The sequence below is a fragment of the Cheilinus undulatus genome, linkage group 23 (genome assembly GCF_018320785.1).
Source record: "Cheilinus undulatus linkage group 23, ASM1832078v1, whole genome shotgun sequence".
NCBI lineage: Eukaryota > Metazoa > Chordata > Actinopteri > Labriformes > Labridae > Cheilinus > Cheilinus undulatus.
In genome coordinates, this window is record NC_054887.1 from 7,543,378 (window position 1) to 7,557,906 (window position 14,529).

A 14,529-nucleotide genomic window follows, 5' to 3' on the forward strand; every position below is an offset into this window, starting at 1 on the left:
ACATCAGCTTGTATGACGTTATATCCTATTGTACCCTATCATCTCATATTGCACCCTACCGTATTATATCATATCGTACCCTAGCTTGTCGTATCATATCATACCGTCTCTATCATAACCTATCGTGTTGTATCGTATTATTCCCTAGCGTTCCTTATCACATTCACATTCCATATCATATTCCGTATCGTCTTGTATCTAACCTTATTGTGTCATATCGAATTTAACCCTATCATATCATTTAGTATTTTTCCCTATTGTGTCTTAACGTATTGTACCCTATTGTGTAGTATTGTGTTGTACCCTACTGTGTGGTGTCGTATTTGATCCTATTGTCTCGTCTTGTATCGTACCCTGTCGTATCATCTCATCTCATATCGTACCGTCTTGTCTCTTATCCTAGCCTATCATATCATCACGTATCTTACCTTACTGTGTTGTATTGTATTTGACCCTATCGTAACGGCTAGTGTTGTATTTTTTCCTATTGTGTAGTATCATATTATACCTTATTGTGCAGTATCGTATTTGAACCTATCGTATCGTCTCATTTTGTATCGTATCCTATCATATCGTATCGTCTCATGTCTAATAGTAGCCTCATATCGTCTTGTTTCGTACCTTACTGTGTACTATTTTATTTGACAGTATCTTAACGTGTAGTGTTGTATTTTTCCCTATTGTTTTACCTTATTGTACCCTATTGTGTCGTACAGTATTGCATTGTATGGTTTCATGTTGTATTATATCGAATTGCATCTTAATGCATCTTGACAAATTGTATCATAAGGTATCATATTACATTGTATCTTATACTGTATGGTATCATGTCATGTCATATTTTATATTGTATTGCATAATATCATATTTGATCATATCGTTTCCTTTAATTTTAGACCTTGTGGTATTCAATCTGAATTTATTTCATCATTTTGTATGACATACGTTATAATATCAGATTGTATCACTTTATATCATTTAGTATGGATTGGATTGCATCAGGTCATACTGTGTCATAATATATCGTACCCTATCGTATCCTACTGTATTGTATTGTTTTGTATAATTTCCTATCATAACATTTCGAATTTTAACGTATTATATCATGTTGTATGATATATCTGATCACATCAGATTGTATCACTTTATATCATTTTGTATCTGAGTGTATCAAATCCGATTGTACCCCTAGTCAACTTTCAACTGTATCATAATGTTTCATATCACATTATATCATATCTAATCATACTGTATGGTATCGTATTATATCACGTCTTACCATATTGTAGGATATAACATTGCAACATAAAATATGACATCACATCATTTGTATCATTTTGATCTTTTCACTTTTAGAACAACAGCGATAAAAATGATCTAATGTCAGGGAGTAGTACCAGCACAGATAAGGACCTATAACAAGTAAATGTGGCATTTTCAGCATGGCTGCAGATCGATGATGACATAGTGCACTCATTGAAAACACACACATGTTGCTACAGTAAATTTTCTTTTCACAAACTCTAACACACCACTTTGAACCTTGACCTTTAGGATGAGTGTTTGGACAGACGAGAAGCTTTGGTGTGGGGCTACTGGGAGCCGTTTTTATTGGCAAAGATAACCTTTAACTTGAGAGGTATATGAAGGCTGTGCAGCCTTGTTGGTTTATTACAACCGTCCCTATGGAATCCAGTGAGGTGCCGACTATTTTTAGTGTTCTCTTGGAGCTTCCGGGGTTAGATCAGATGATGTAATGAGTTGATATTGTCTCTCTGTCAGTATGGGCACAGGAGCGCAGTGGAGTAATGAGCAAGGGAACTTGTAATCAAAATGGAATTACTGTTTGATATTGATGGAATTTGCACACCTGCACGACTCAGAGATATCACACCTGCAGGTATGGCTCCAGTACACCCACATATAAACAGACAGGGGGGATGCTATGGCACAATAGAATCCACATGGCTGTGCAGCCTTTTGTTAAGGAGTAACAAATATTAGTATAATAATATTTGTAAAAAAAAAGGACACAGAAGGAGGGTGCACTAGTGACATGGGAATAAAAAATCTTTGTTAATGGATGTTGTGTTAGTGACATTTGTTAAAGGTTGTTTCTACTAATGATGTTTTTGTCCTGGCACGGCATGTTGTCTTTACAAATTCAGTGCACTTTAGCATTTTCTGTTTTTCTATTGTTTGATGTCCTGTGCTTTAAATGCTCTGATGTGATTATCATACTTATAACCTTATACATAACAGGTTTTGAGAGTCCATCTTTCTTGCAACGGAGTCTTGTGAGATGAGATTTCATGAGAATTACGAGGCTCAAGCCCAAAACACACATCGAAGCGTAATTGTATTTAGTCAAAATTTTAGAAAAATCTCTTTTACTTTGCAAGAAACTGTAATGGAAACACAGCTGTTGATGTTGGATGAGAAGGCCTGGGTCGCAATCTCTGTTCTACTTTATCCCAAAGATGCTGGATGGGGTTAAGGTCAGGGTTCTATGTGGGTCAGTCCAGTTCGTCCACACTGAACTCATCAAACCATGTCTTTATAGTAATAAAGTCATGCTGGAACAGAAAAGGGCCTTCCCCAAACTGTTGCCACACAGTTGTAAGCATGGCATTGTCCAAAATGGTTTGGTATGCTGAAGCATCGAGATTGGCCTTCACAGGAGATAAGGGGCCTAAACCCTGAAAAAACAGCTCCATACCATTATCCCTCCTCCACCAAACTTCACAGTTGGCACAATGCAGTCAGGCAGGTAACATTTAGATGTTTATAGTAGGGATGCGCACAGTTAATCAGTAAAACGTTTAAAATTGTTTATCAAATAAGCCAGCGCGGGATTTACTAGTCAGTTGAACTAATTACCCATCCTTTTTTTTAAGAACACAGGTTTGAAATCCTGGCCTATAATGCTCTTTTTAACCGTAAAGAACCTCCCTCCACTAGAGGCCGCAGAAGCTTCAGTTAATGGCCTCTGCCTTCCTCTCTGGCACTTCACCAGATGTAAATATGAGAAGCTCAGCAGTGGCTATAGAGAGTATATATCAGGCTAACATCACACCCGCTGACACAATGACCCTGTGAGGAATTTGACTGTTTTCTGGGGGTTTTCTTCTCTTTAGACTAGTCGTTAAACAAAATGTCAATTAGCGTTTAGCCGAATAGGGAAGTAGATGCTCGGGAACATCCTTAGTTTTTAGATGTGTTTAGGTAGGATTATAAGTTGTCTGTTGCATAGTGAACACCGCTGAGATTTCTTTGCCCATGTTTTTTGTGAATTATTGTTGCATTGTACACTTTTGCACCATAAGTGAAGTTATCCGCTGAGTCGGTCACTTCCTGCCTATATTAAATGGTGGTGTTCAGACTTTCCCCTCACGTCCTACTCTAGCTTTTCATCCATCTCTTTGCTCCATCATTGCAAAATGACAATCTTTATTAAGTGTGAAAAGTGCTTAACACTGTGAAAGTGCAAATTTTAACAATATGGGAGTTAAATTAACAGATGACTTTGCTGTATACAGTGTCAGAATGACTGTATTTCAATGTTAAAAAGATAACATTAAAAAGTGTGAATGGCCACATGCACACTTTTGTAGTGTTAGATATAGCACTTTCAGCATTAATTTAACCCCTGGCGACTTTGCTGTGTGGACACAGGCATGGCAACTGTCACAGATTGGCTTCAAAAGCCCTCTTCAGCAACCAAATTGCTCATATAATTCAGCTTTTATCAATTTTTAATAGTCATGATCTATGGTAGAATGGCTCCAGATTGCACATAAATAAAAAGCCACATTGATTGCCATTATCCTAAACGTGGCATCATAACTCTAGCACAGTTGTCAGTTAACATCTAAGTGTCTTTATCTATTATGAACATTTGTTTACTTTGAAAGCTAATACTGCCACACAGACCAATCAAAAATGGTAGAATTTTTGATATCAGCTTCATCTGCAACAATGGCATGGGGAAATCATATCCTTCTTGCCTCACGCACACGCTTCACATAAACAAAGCCATGCATGTGTCATATTACAGCATGAAGACATGCTTTATGTGCAAGAAGACAATATCAGACCTGCCGTTTTGCACCTTCAGCACAAAAAGTGGCCTAAAAATGGACACAAATGCAAAACGGTGAACAATTGTTTAATTCAAGGGATATATGGTTATAAAATGTGAATACAGTTTGTTATTCTGTGGCATTTTTCCATTTGTCTGCTCCTCTTTATCCCCTCATTTGTGGTGTAATCACCCCATAATGCCTTGTGAAGTCAGTGTATAAGATGTGCTAAACATACACACTCTAAAGCTGCCCGTTCTGAGCCATTATCCCCAGTCTTTGTCACATCTGCTGGCTATTAATCAGCCCCCAGTTAGCTCATCAACAGGCAGATTGAATAGAGGAACAACAGCAGGTAAACATGCTGGCAGGTGTACCCGTTGCAATCACTTCCCCGCCTTCTAAAGCATTCCCTCTGATTGGAGATTAATGTGTCCATCTGGATCTCATTACAACTTTGAAATGTTGTGTAACTTTCTGTAGGCTTTTCCTGAGAGGCTCAAAGGTTGAAGCTGGAGGATGGAATAAAGTTCATGTGTTTGGAGGATGACTTTTATGAAGCAAGAAAAATCCTGTCATAAAAAGAAAGGTCACAGTTTGATGCAGCTGTAGGTTAATTGCCACTGTAGCTGTGGATGGGACTGAACTGAGGTGAAGACTACTGCAACCCTTGCAATGTCTGTTTTGCTGCTGCTACACCCTTCTATATGGAAAATATGTATCCAATAGTTGCAACTCATGTTTCTACCTTCTTTTTTGTCTTGATAGCAGCCTTCAGCTTGTCTGTACTGTTGGTATTTTCCAGGAGATTCTCTGACCACTCTGACAAAGAGGAACTGTGGTAAACACAGACTCATGTTGTGCAGAAAAGTATGGACCGCTTGGGGCCAATGGCAAGAGCACGTTACTCCTCAGTAACTGGGTGAGTTCATGTATGTGGTGCTGGGACTGGACTCAACTATCCACAGTGAATGCTTTTGTCTCTCTTTGGGTTGGTTGGGTCTCACAGTTTTACCAGAGGTTACAGTTGAGTTCACCAGTAACAACGGATATTGGCCAAATGATTGGAAGACTCATTTATAATGTGGAGTTTTAATGTGATGTCTAGTCAAAGGAGCACTGGTAAGTTATTTGTAGGGATGATTTATTGTTGTTGTCAGTTGAGGATATAATTTGGCTGTTGTTAGCAGCTAAGCTAATGAGCTAACAGGCTAACTTAGGGCCAAAGATGTTAATGGGAAGCTAAGCACAGCTAAGTTGTTTATGTGTTAAACATAGGTAACAAGAACTTGGGCTTGGTTGTCTCTGTGTTCTTGAGGACTGTTCATCATTTGCCAAGAGACAAAAAAGTCTAGCCGAAACTCTGTTCTGTTAACCTTGCAACGCAGATGGATACACCCATTTACATGTTTCTCACTGGCGAATCCATTTTGTAAAGCTCCCATCTGAACCGTTTGGGCCCGGTTATAGTGACAGGACCAATCGGCGTCGAGGGCCAGTACTTTCCGGTAGGGCGGAGTCGTAACATAAGCAAGCAGCAGCAAGAGACCTGTGCAATTATGGCGGAAGAGATAAGCGTGGATGCTAGCGTCAGTTTTACCAGAACTTGACGACATTTCTTTGTTAAAAGAAGAAAAAAGAACAGCAGTGAGTTGTTTTCTTTTCAAAAACAACAAAAGTCATGTACTGACATGTCTACAGTTGCCATGGTTTGCGTTATGCAATTCTCTATGGAGTTTACTCCTTGGTAGCGCCTATGTCACCTGTTTTGTTGCCCTGATTGGTCTGAGAGTTGACACAAAGCACATTCATCAAATCACTTTCCAGGTTTTTTTCAAAAGCTCCTTCCAAACACAGTCTATGGAAGGTTTTCCAGATGGATGTGTGAAACACATCCATCTGGCATGTCAGGTTACTGTTCTGTTGTTTATGAACACAATATCTCAAGCACGCTTTAAAGGCATTATCTTCAAGCTCTGCATGAATGTCCACCCTGAGTCAAAAATGACTTGATTCAATTTTGCAGGTTAAAAGTCAAGGGAATTGGCTATCATATTATTCTTTAGCTTGTGAGGTACGTGCTTTGCTTCCTAGTCAGGGCCTTTGCATGCGGGTACTCCGGCTTCAAAAAAAGATGCTCATTAGGTTATTTGGCTGTAGATCTCTATATGGTAGCCACAGGTCATGGGGCTCATGTTTGGCACTTATTCCAAGGGCATGTAAAGGAATTTTCATGAAACTTTGCTTAACAGTCCTCTCTGATTCAAGGATGATCTGGTTTTATTTTCACAATTAATGTCAAAGGTCAAGGCCATTTAACCGTGTGTTTTTTTTGCAGGCTTATATGATTCCTTTATCAAGATTTTGGGACTTTTTGACTCTTACTCAGCTAGGACAGTAAATAGAGTAGGAAAAGGATAGACAGAGATCGGGGAATGTTTTGTGTGAAAGGAGCTACGGACTGAATCTGTGAATCTGATCCAAGGACAGCAGCCTCTGTGTATAGAGTGTGGACACAACCACTTATGTGATCTCTTCTAATAACCACAGAAACCATCCTAGCCTTCCTCTTGACCCTCCCTCTGTACTTTTATTGTGTTTCAAGTGTATACCTTGCAGAAACATCTAACCTCCAGGCATTAGTTCTAGTTCTCTCAATAATAATGCTGACTTCTGACATGTATGTCCACACTTTGAGCCCTTTACTAACACCACTGTTCTCTCAGGCATCAAAAAAATCAATGCAAATGATTGTTTCAGGATGTAGCCAGCTAAAAATGAGCTTAAGCGCTGCTTTTCTACACAAAGGTTAAACTAATTGGGTTCAACAGAAGAAATGCACATTGTAGGACTGAATGTTCTCACACTGACAGCTGTCAGTATATCTCTTCTCTGTCGACTCCCATGAGGGACAACCTTTTCATATCTTGCAAATTAAGAGGCTGCTTCTTTCTAGAATTGTTGTTCCCAGAGGAGTGTGCTCTACCTCCTTACTTTGCCATTTGCTTGAATCAGTGTTGTTATAATTCAGAGTCTAATGGGGGTAATGGTAGGGAATGCGATGTAAATAATGCATTTGATTTAGATTGATTTAAAAATCACTGGTGCAAAACAGAATGAGATAAAACTAGCTTGTTAAGGAGTTTCTCTCCAACAGCAAAAGCTGCAATCTGGCACATTATTCAGCCTCTGTGAACGTTGCAGTAGCCTTTAGGTTAAAGAAGCACATTTTATGAATAGCTGGTCAGCATTAAAAATGCCTGAACCTGCTGGGGAGAGTGTATTGTGAAGGTAAAAACAAAGGGAGAATGTGTAATATGCTGCCTCCATCAAGAATTACAGCCAAAGTGCCCTTTATAAAAGCACTTAACTTGGCGGAAGCTGTTCTTGGAGATGTGTGAAGGTACCGAGAGGCTGCCGAGTGTGAATGTGAAACAGGTTGTTATTGAAAAGAGCATGCATGCCTGCCGGATTGTCCTTGGATAAATGAGGGTTTATAAAAAGGCAATTTAATGTTAAATGAGTAGGTAAGGTCTCCTCTTACTCCCTGCTCTCTACCTTCTCATCAGCAGTATGTGCTGTCATTGATAAAAGAATTCAGATGTCAAAATAAGAAATATTTGCATCTCCATTTAAGCGTCTTATCCTGGTGCTTTTCTTCCTCCAGGTGAATGCTCGAGACTTCTCCAAAGTCGACCACGATGACGCGGTGGTGGAGGCCATCAGGCGAGACCCCATTGTCGTCCAAGTTCTGCGGCGGACCCCAACCAGAGCAACAGCTGCTGTCGCACACAACCACAGCGGGACGGCGGAGGATGTTTGTGTGGTGGATGTTTGCACGCAGACAGACATCACTTTTGAGCACATTATGGCGCTGGCCAAGCTCCGGCCTGCGACTCCACCCGTCCCTGACATCTGCCCCTTTCTTTTGTCTGACAGGTGAGATAACAGCCAAGGCGGCCCATAAGTGGGGATAAAAGGGGGGAGCTTTCTGGGGCCCTGCCAATTAGGGGGGCCCATAGAGGTCACCAACATCATAGACTATGATCAAGTTAATCTGTGATATCCATATCTTATATTTAATCTAAATAACAATCACTCTTATCAAAAATAACTGAAACCATTTGAAAAGTAATGTTGGCCGTCATTTAAACAAAATGTGGACAAAACATAAGGATGCAAGAGAATAAAGTAGAAAGAACTTAAATAACTTAAAGGGAAACTTGATGTTACCATTATAGAAAGAAGCACAAAAAAGAAAATTGGCAAAAGTGGGAAAAAAAAAAAGAGGTGAAAAGTGGTTATAGAGTGGAACAAATGGTTAATAGTGGCAAAAAAATGGGAAAACAGTCACACAAATAGACTAAAAAAGGCAGAAATGGGTAACAACAGGTGGAAGGGAAAAAAATGGTGAAAAGCAGTTAAAAAGGGACAAATTTGAATTAAAAGTGGCAAAAATGGGGTAGCAACAGCAAACATGTTATAAAAAGGCAAAAGAGTGACAAAAATGGGTTACATGTGTCAAATTTGGCAAAAAAAAGTGGTGAAAAGTGGTTTAAGAGGGCCATTAAAAGGTTAGTAGTGGCAAAAATGTGATTACAGCAGCACAAATAGGATAAAAGGCAAAAAAGTGGCAAAAATGGCTGAAAAAACAGCCAAGTAATAGTGCCAAAAAATGTGATGTAGAATAGACTTGAAGGCAAAAACTGGAAAATACAGACAGAAAAATGGTGAAAACTGGTTGAATAGTGGCAAATATGGGTTAAAAAGGGCAAAATTTGGATAACAGAAGCAAAAATATAAAGAAATCATATCGTATAAAGAAAAAGTGACAAAAGTTGGTCACACACAGTAAAAAACTCGCTAAAAAATGGTGAAAAGTGGTTAAACATTGGCAAATATGGGTTAAAAATGGCAACACCAGGATAACAGAGGCAAAAATATAACTAAAAAGTAAAACCCAAAAATGGGTTACAAAATTGGCTGAAAAAAGAGTGGTGAAAAGTGGTTAAAGAGTGGCCAAAATGGGTTATTAGTGGGATAAAAATGGAATTACAGTAGAACAAATAGGTTAAAAGGCCAAACGAAATATAAATCAGTGGTAAAAAATTACCAATAACTGGATTAACAAAGAAGGGAAATATGGTTTAAAAATGGCAATAAAATTGGAATAACAGCAGCCAAAATAATATTAAAGACAAAAAAAGGAAAAAATGAGCAGAAAAATGATGAAAAGAGGCTAAAATTTGACAAAAATTGGTTCAAAGAGCAACTTTAAGTATAGCAATGGCAGATATTGGTTCAAAATGATAAATATGTGGCAGCAGCAAAATTAAGACAAGCAAATTAAAAAAAGGGCAAAAATGGTGAAGAGTGGTTTAAAGTGGCAAAAGCTGGTTAAAAGTGGCAGAAACTGGATAACAGCAGTACAAATATTATATAAAGGGGAAAAAGGGGTTGAAAAACAGATTTAAAATGTTTAAGTGACCAACAAAGGCACAAAATAGCAGAAATGGGTTTAAAGCAACAGTATGTAATAGCTGCAAAAATGGGATAAGCAAGACAAAAACGGCCCAAAAATGGGTGAGGAACAGTTAAGTGGCAAAAATGGCTTGAAGGGGGCAAAAATGTGTTAAGAGAGACAAAAATGGGATAACTGTGGCAAAATAGGCTAAGACAGACACAAATAGGCATGGAAAAAGGGTTAAAAGTGGTTAAAAAGTGCCAAAAGTGGGTTAAAAGTGGCAATAAAAAGCAAGAATGGGAACAAAAGTGATAAAAAGGGGTCTAAAATTGGCATGAATAAGTAAGTTAAACTTCAGATCACTCAACATATTTTTCAGCTCAAAAATGAAGTAGCTGTTAGCCAGGACGCTAGCACCAATGCTACTGATATCATCAATAAATCACATCTGGGGAGGGCCCATTTGCTGGGTTTTCAGGGGCCCAGTTAACTCTGTTGGCAGGCCTGTTTATAGTGAAAACTAACATGGAATGAACTGGTAAAATATCAGATCCTGTATTTTTAATCAAAACCAAAGATGTAATTCATCCCTCCTTTGTTCTTCTTCATTTCAAAGTAGTTATGAAGCAGTTGGAAGCCCCCAGCACAGCTAAGTACTTTGTCCCTGTGATATCATTATGCAGAGCCAAACCTGCCTGCAATAATTGCTTCTGTGTGCTTCATCCATTTTCTTTAATGGGAGCTTTTGCTGGGCGATTAAAAGCCAATGGGCTGATAGAGCGGGCTTTCTGGCACTCTCTCTGTCCCGTGCCTATTTATAGGGCTTTGCTGGGCTGAGCTGATGAAATCAATTTGTCCTATAAAACTACAAATCTGCCAGTCTTGGTCAATGATCATGGAGAGGCGGTTATCATGGTGACAGTTCACAGAGGTCATGGCGTTAATGAGGCGGATGGTTGATGACTGCGTTGCTTGTTGAGAGTTGTGCAGCAATGAAGCCTTATAAACTTTAATGAACTTTTGTATTTGGCTCTGATATGATTTGCACCTTCTCAAGTTTTTTAACCTAATTATTTGACTAATTTTACAATTTCAGAACATTTAAGGATCTATCTTATTCACCTGTTTTATCAATATTTAATTGTGCAGTTGAGTTCACTCTAATGGCCTTAAGCCAATCTCTCATTCTGTCTTTTAAAGGTACAATATGTAGAACTTTCACACTGGAACTCTGGGGTTTAGTTTCAAAAATAACTAAACCCCAGAGTTTCAGCTGAGGTGCTTGAATCTAAAAAGCCTTTAGAACATCATGCAGGATCCTGGTAGGATGAGGGGATGAGCCACTCCTTCCTTCCTACTGTCCCTTATCAGTCTCAGTCATCAGTCTTCAGTCTCTGCTGCTTTTTAGATCTAATTATTAGCCAAATTAGCCATTTGGACTGGGTTGCAGAAGTGTGCCTGGAAAAAAATATGTTATAAAAGTCTTTAATGTGCTTTTATTTTGAAGGACATGCCTCCATGTTTTTATTTTGTAAGATTTTATGTTCCATCTCCAGTCCAAAGTGCCCCGTTTTTAGTCAAAAACACAGTTAAAATTAAAAAATGTAAAATTTTAGGGTGCGATTCTTTGATAAGATAGTTTTGGTGGTTCCTCACTCTTGACCGGTTGATAACCACTAATGTAGAAGACACAAGTTCCTATGTCACTGATCACATTTTAAGAACAGCATGGTTTATTCAAATAATCTGTCAACAGCACTGCATCATCCAGTGCGTCGCAGAACTGGCTCAGATGGATTGGTCTTGTCTTAACCCAGGGAATGTACGCTTTCTCCTGCTTTTATCAAATTACCGTTTTAATTTTTAATTAAATGAAGATATATGTTTATGTTGGGCATAACCTACAACCTTAGAGTGCACAGCAACATCTCTGATTGGTGAAGCTGTGAATTTGAGCTGTTACTAGTTAACAGTAATGGAGAAAAGTGGGTGGGATACATAAACCTTCAGCTATGAAGTGGTCTTGGGGTTTACTTATTCTTGAAAGAATGACTACTCCAATAAAATATGTATTTGTTTGTTGAGTAATTACATTACCTCAACTATTTCCAGCAGTTATTAAACTCAGAGAAATTTTGATAAAGTACTGTGCAGAACTTTAAGGCATGTTTGGGCCAAAACTGAGGCAGAAGAATTGAGGCATTTAATAGTCAGGAAGGTGCATGAAAGCACCATCAGGCAGGAACCAACACAACCCTAGTCATGCTCTGGATGTCCTTGCATTTTACGGAGGGCATGGGAAAACAATCCACCTTTTTGGTGGAGTAAGGGTGGATGTTGTGATTAAGCACAGACTAGGGTCCTAGAGCACTATTCAGTCAGGTTGTAGAGTTGCTATGAGCCCCTGGTCTTGCCCTGGAAGTCCCAAGGGCCCAAAAACCACCAGCAGTCTCAGGGCGTAATATCAGGGGTGAAAAGGCCCAGATTAGAGTGATGCAGTCGAGCTTGATCTCGTGATAAATCCTTAGCACCCTAAACCAGGGGCAAGGTCAGACCTGTTACATGTCTGGTGCTGAGCCCAAACAAAGGAGGGTCCAGGGGGGCTGCTTCCCAAGAATGTTTGTTTAGCAGCCAGCTGTATGCACTATTGTATGGTATTTTAAATAAATATTTTAATTTAAAATGCCAACTTTTTTTTGCAGCATATGGAAAAAAAATTATCACATTTGACCTTAAAAATTCTTTATAATTTACTTTTTTTTTTGTTAATTTAGCTGTGCTAAAAGTGTCTTTATCATTTTATATTCATGATCCACCCTGTTGTCTGAAGTTTAATTTTTAGGTTACTTTGCAAAGGTAGAGTGGGAATTTGGTGTACAATTGAAACGATGCATTTTCAAAACTATGAAAAGCATCAACTGGGGTTACACCTGTGGAACAATAGCCAATCAGGGAGAAAGCTGACTGAAGAAGGAAGCACAGCAAACACAGCCGTGGTGATAATGGTGAACGTGAAGCTGTTTTGGTTTCATGGCTGAATTTCATTTGAGAGAAAAACACTGTTAAAAATGGCCTCCATAGTTCGACAGAGTTCTGTGGGTAACTCAAAGCATTAATAAAGAAATGATACTGAGAGATGGGAGTCCCATCTCTTCTCATCATCTTTTTTTATTGTCTTCATTGAGAGTCCCCTGACAGGAATTTACATTCTGTGCATTTAATTGCTTCTGTAAATTGCCTCGACATCATTTACATAAAGGTTGGCCCCTAAATGATCTCTTGAGTATGAATAAAGGTTTACTGATATTAGATATGACAATATCAAGTCATCTGCATATAAGAGAATAACTATTTTTTCCTTTTGTCCTCCTAGCTGTCATTCCATCCACACCATGGAGCATGAGTATTATGAATGTCCAGAGTACCTGTCCAATACCCCGGCAGAGGTGGAGAGGACTGAAGAATACGAGTATGAGGTACTGGTCTGCTTCTTTCTGCTCTATGAGTGGATGCCAAATACTGTTTTGCAACAGTAAAGTGCATTATTCTCTCCTTGGTCTGGCATTAAGAAGAAGCTTGACTTTATTACTGGACTAATATGAAGTTTTGTTTAACTTTTCATTGTCTGGTTAGGAGGGGATATGTTCAAATCTCCTGAAAGAATTCGCTAATGAAATACCATTCTACAGGAATGAAGGAGTCTCTTACACTTCAGCCCCTCCACAGGTGGAGGTGAAGATTGAGCTAGACAGCATGTCCTCAAATGACTGGTAGCTGATTTAAAATGCAGAGTATTCTTTTGGTCGATGAAGGATATGAGCTGGAACTTTATATCAAACCAGAGTCTGAGCTGCAGACACGGCAGCTATGGAGCAACACAGATGCAAATTTTGAACCTTCAGGCTGTTGTCTAACTGAAAAGTTTAACCTTTCCCATTAATACAGTTTACCCTGAAGCCACTTTCGTGTCTGCAATATGCAAGCTCATAAAATAACCCAAGGCTAGACCCGATGCCTAATACTCATCAGTCTGCTAAAGAAAACCTGTCCACACTGTTCCTTGTATAGAGGGTTTTGTGTGGAAAAGCATAGTCCCTGGATTAAGCTATTCTTAATATAATGGTACCAAAAGAAAAAAACAACCTCCAAATGGCCTCCCTGTTGAATTACCAGTGTTTCATTCACAGGCCAGTAGTTTCTCTTTCATTAAGCTCCGTCCTTCAGATTTGTTTGTGTCCCTTTCAGTCAGTCTCATCATGCTGAATAGATATTGTGAGGATGTTATAAAAGACGGCGCTCAGTGGTGCTCCATCCTCAACAAAACAAAATAAGGGTTAAATAGTAATTCCAAGGTTTGGGTAAGCAGAGAATGCTGGCCTTCAGCTGATCAACAAGGTCGGTCTGAGCATTAAGCTGTGGCTAGTGAAGATATGCCATCTGTGGTATTAATTTAATCAGTCTCCTCACCTTAATATAGCTTCAAGCCTGGTTTTAAGTAGGCAGATGCAGTGTGAAAATTAATGGACTTGGACTAAAAATGTGGTCACGTAGAACCTTTTCTTCTAGATGTGTACCTTCCTATCATAATCAAAAACATTCTCAATAAGACAAACATAAATATCAAATATGCATCGTATTTTTAAAGTAAACTTTGGAACAACAGATCTTTGCATGAATGCTAATGTTAGCATACATGCACTTTAATATGAAGGTGGCCCAACCTTTGCAGTCATAATGGCCCTCGGTGCCCATTCAGAGCATCTATGAGGTCAGGCCTGGCTCACAATCTCTGTTCCAGTTCATCCCAAAGGTGCTCCATGGGGTTAAGGTCAGGACTCTGCAGGCTAGGCAAGTTCTTCAACACTAAACTCATCAAACCTTGTCTTTATAGTCTTTCTTTGTGCACTGACTTACAGTCATGTTGGAATAGAAACTTCCCCAAACTGTTGCAATACAGTTGGAAGCATAGCATCGTCCAAAATG

General features: G+C 39.0%; 1 protein-coding gene across 1 annotated transcript in view; it reads left to right on the forward strand.

Annotated features, from left to right (window-relative positions):
* Nucleotides 1–14,529, forward strand: part of pdzrn4 (PDZ domain containing ring finger 4) — a 74,456-nt gene that overhangs the window by 38,016 nt on the left and 21,911 nt on the right. The window contains exons 2-3 of the mRNA XM_041780971.1: nt 7,750–8,021; nt 12,920–13,022. Coding sequence (XP_041636905.1) covers nt 7,750–8,021; nt 12,920–13,022 — 375 coding nt within the window. The remainder of the gene's footprint in view (nt 1–7,749; nt 8,022–12,919; nt 13,023–14,529) is intronic.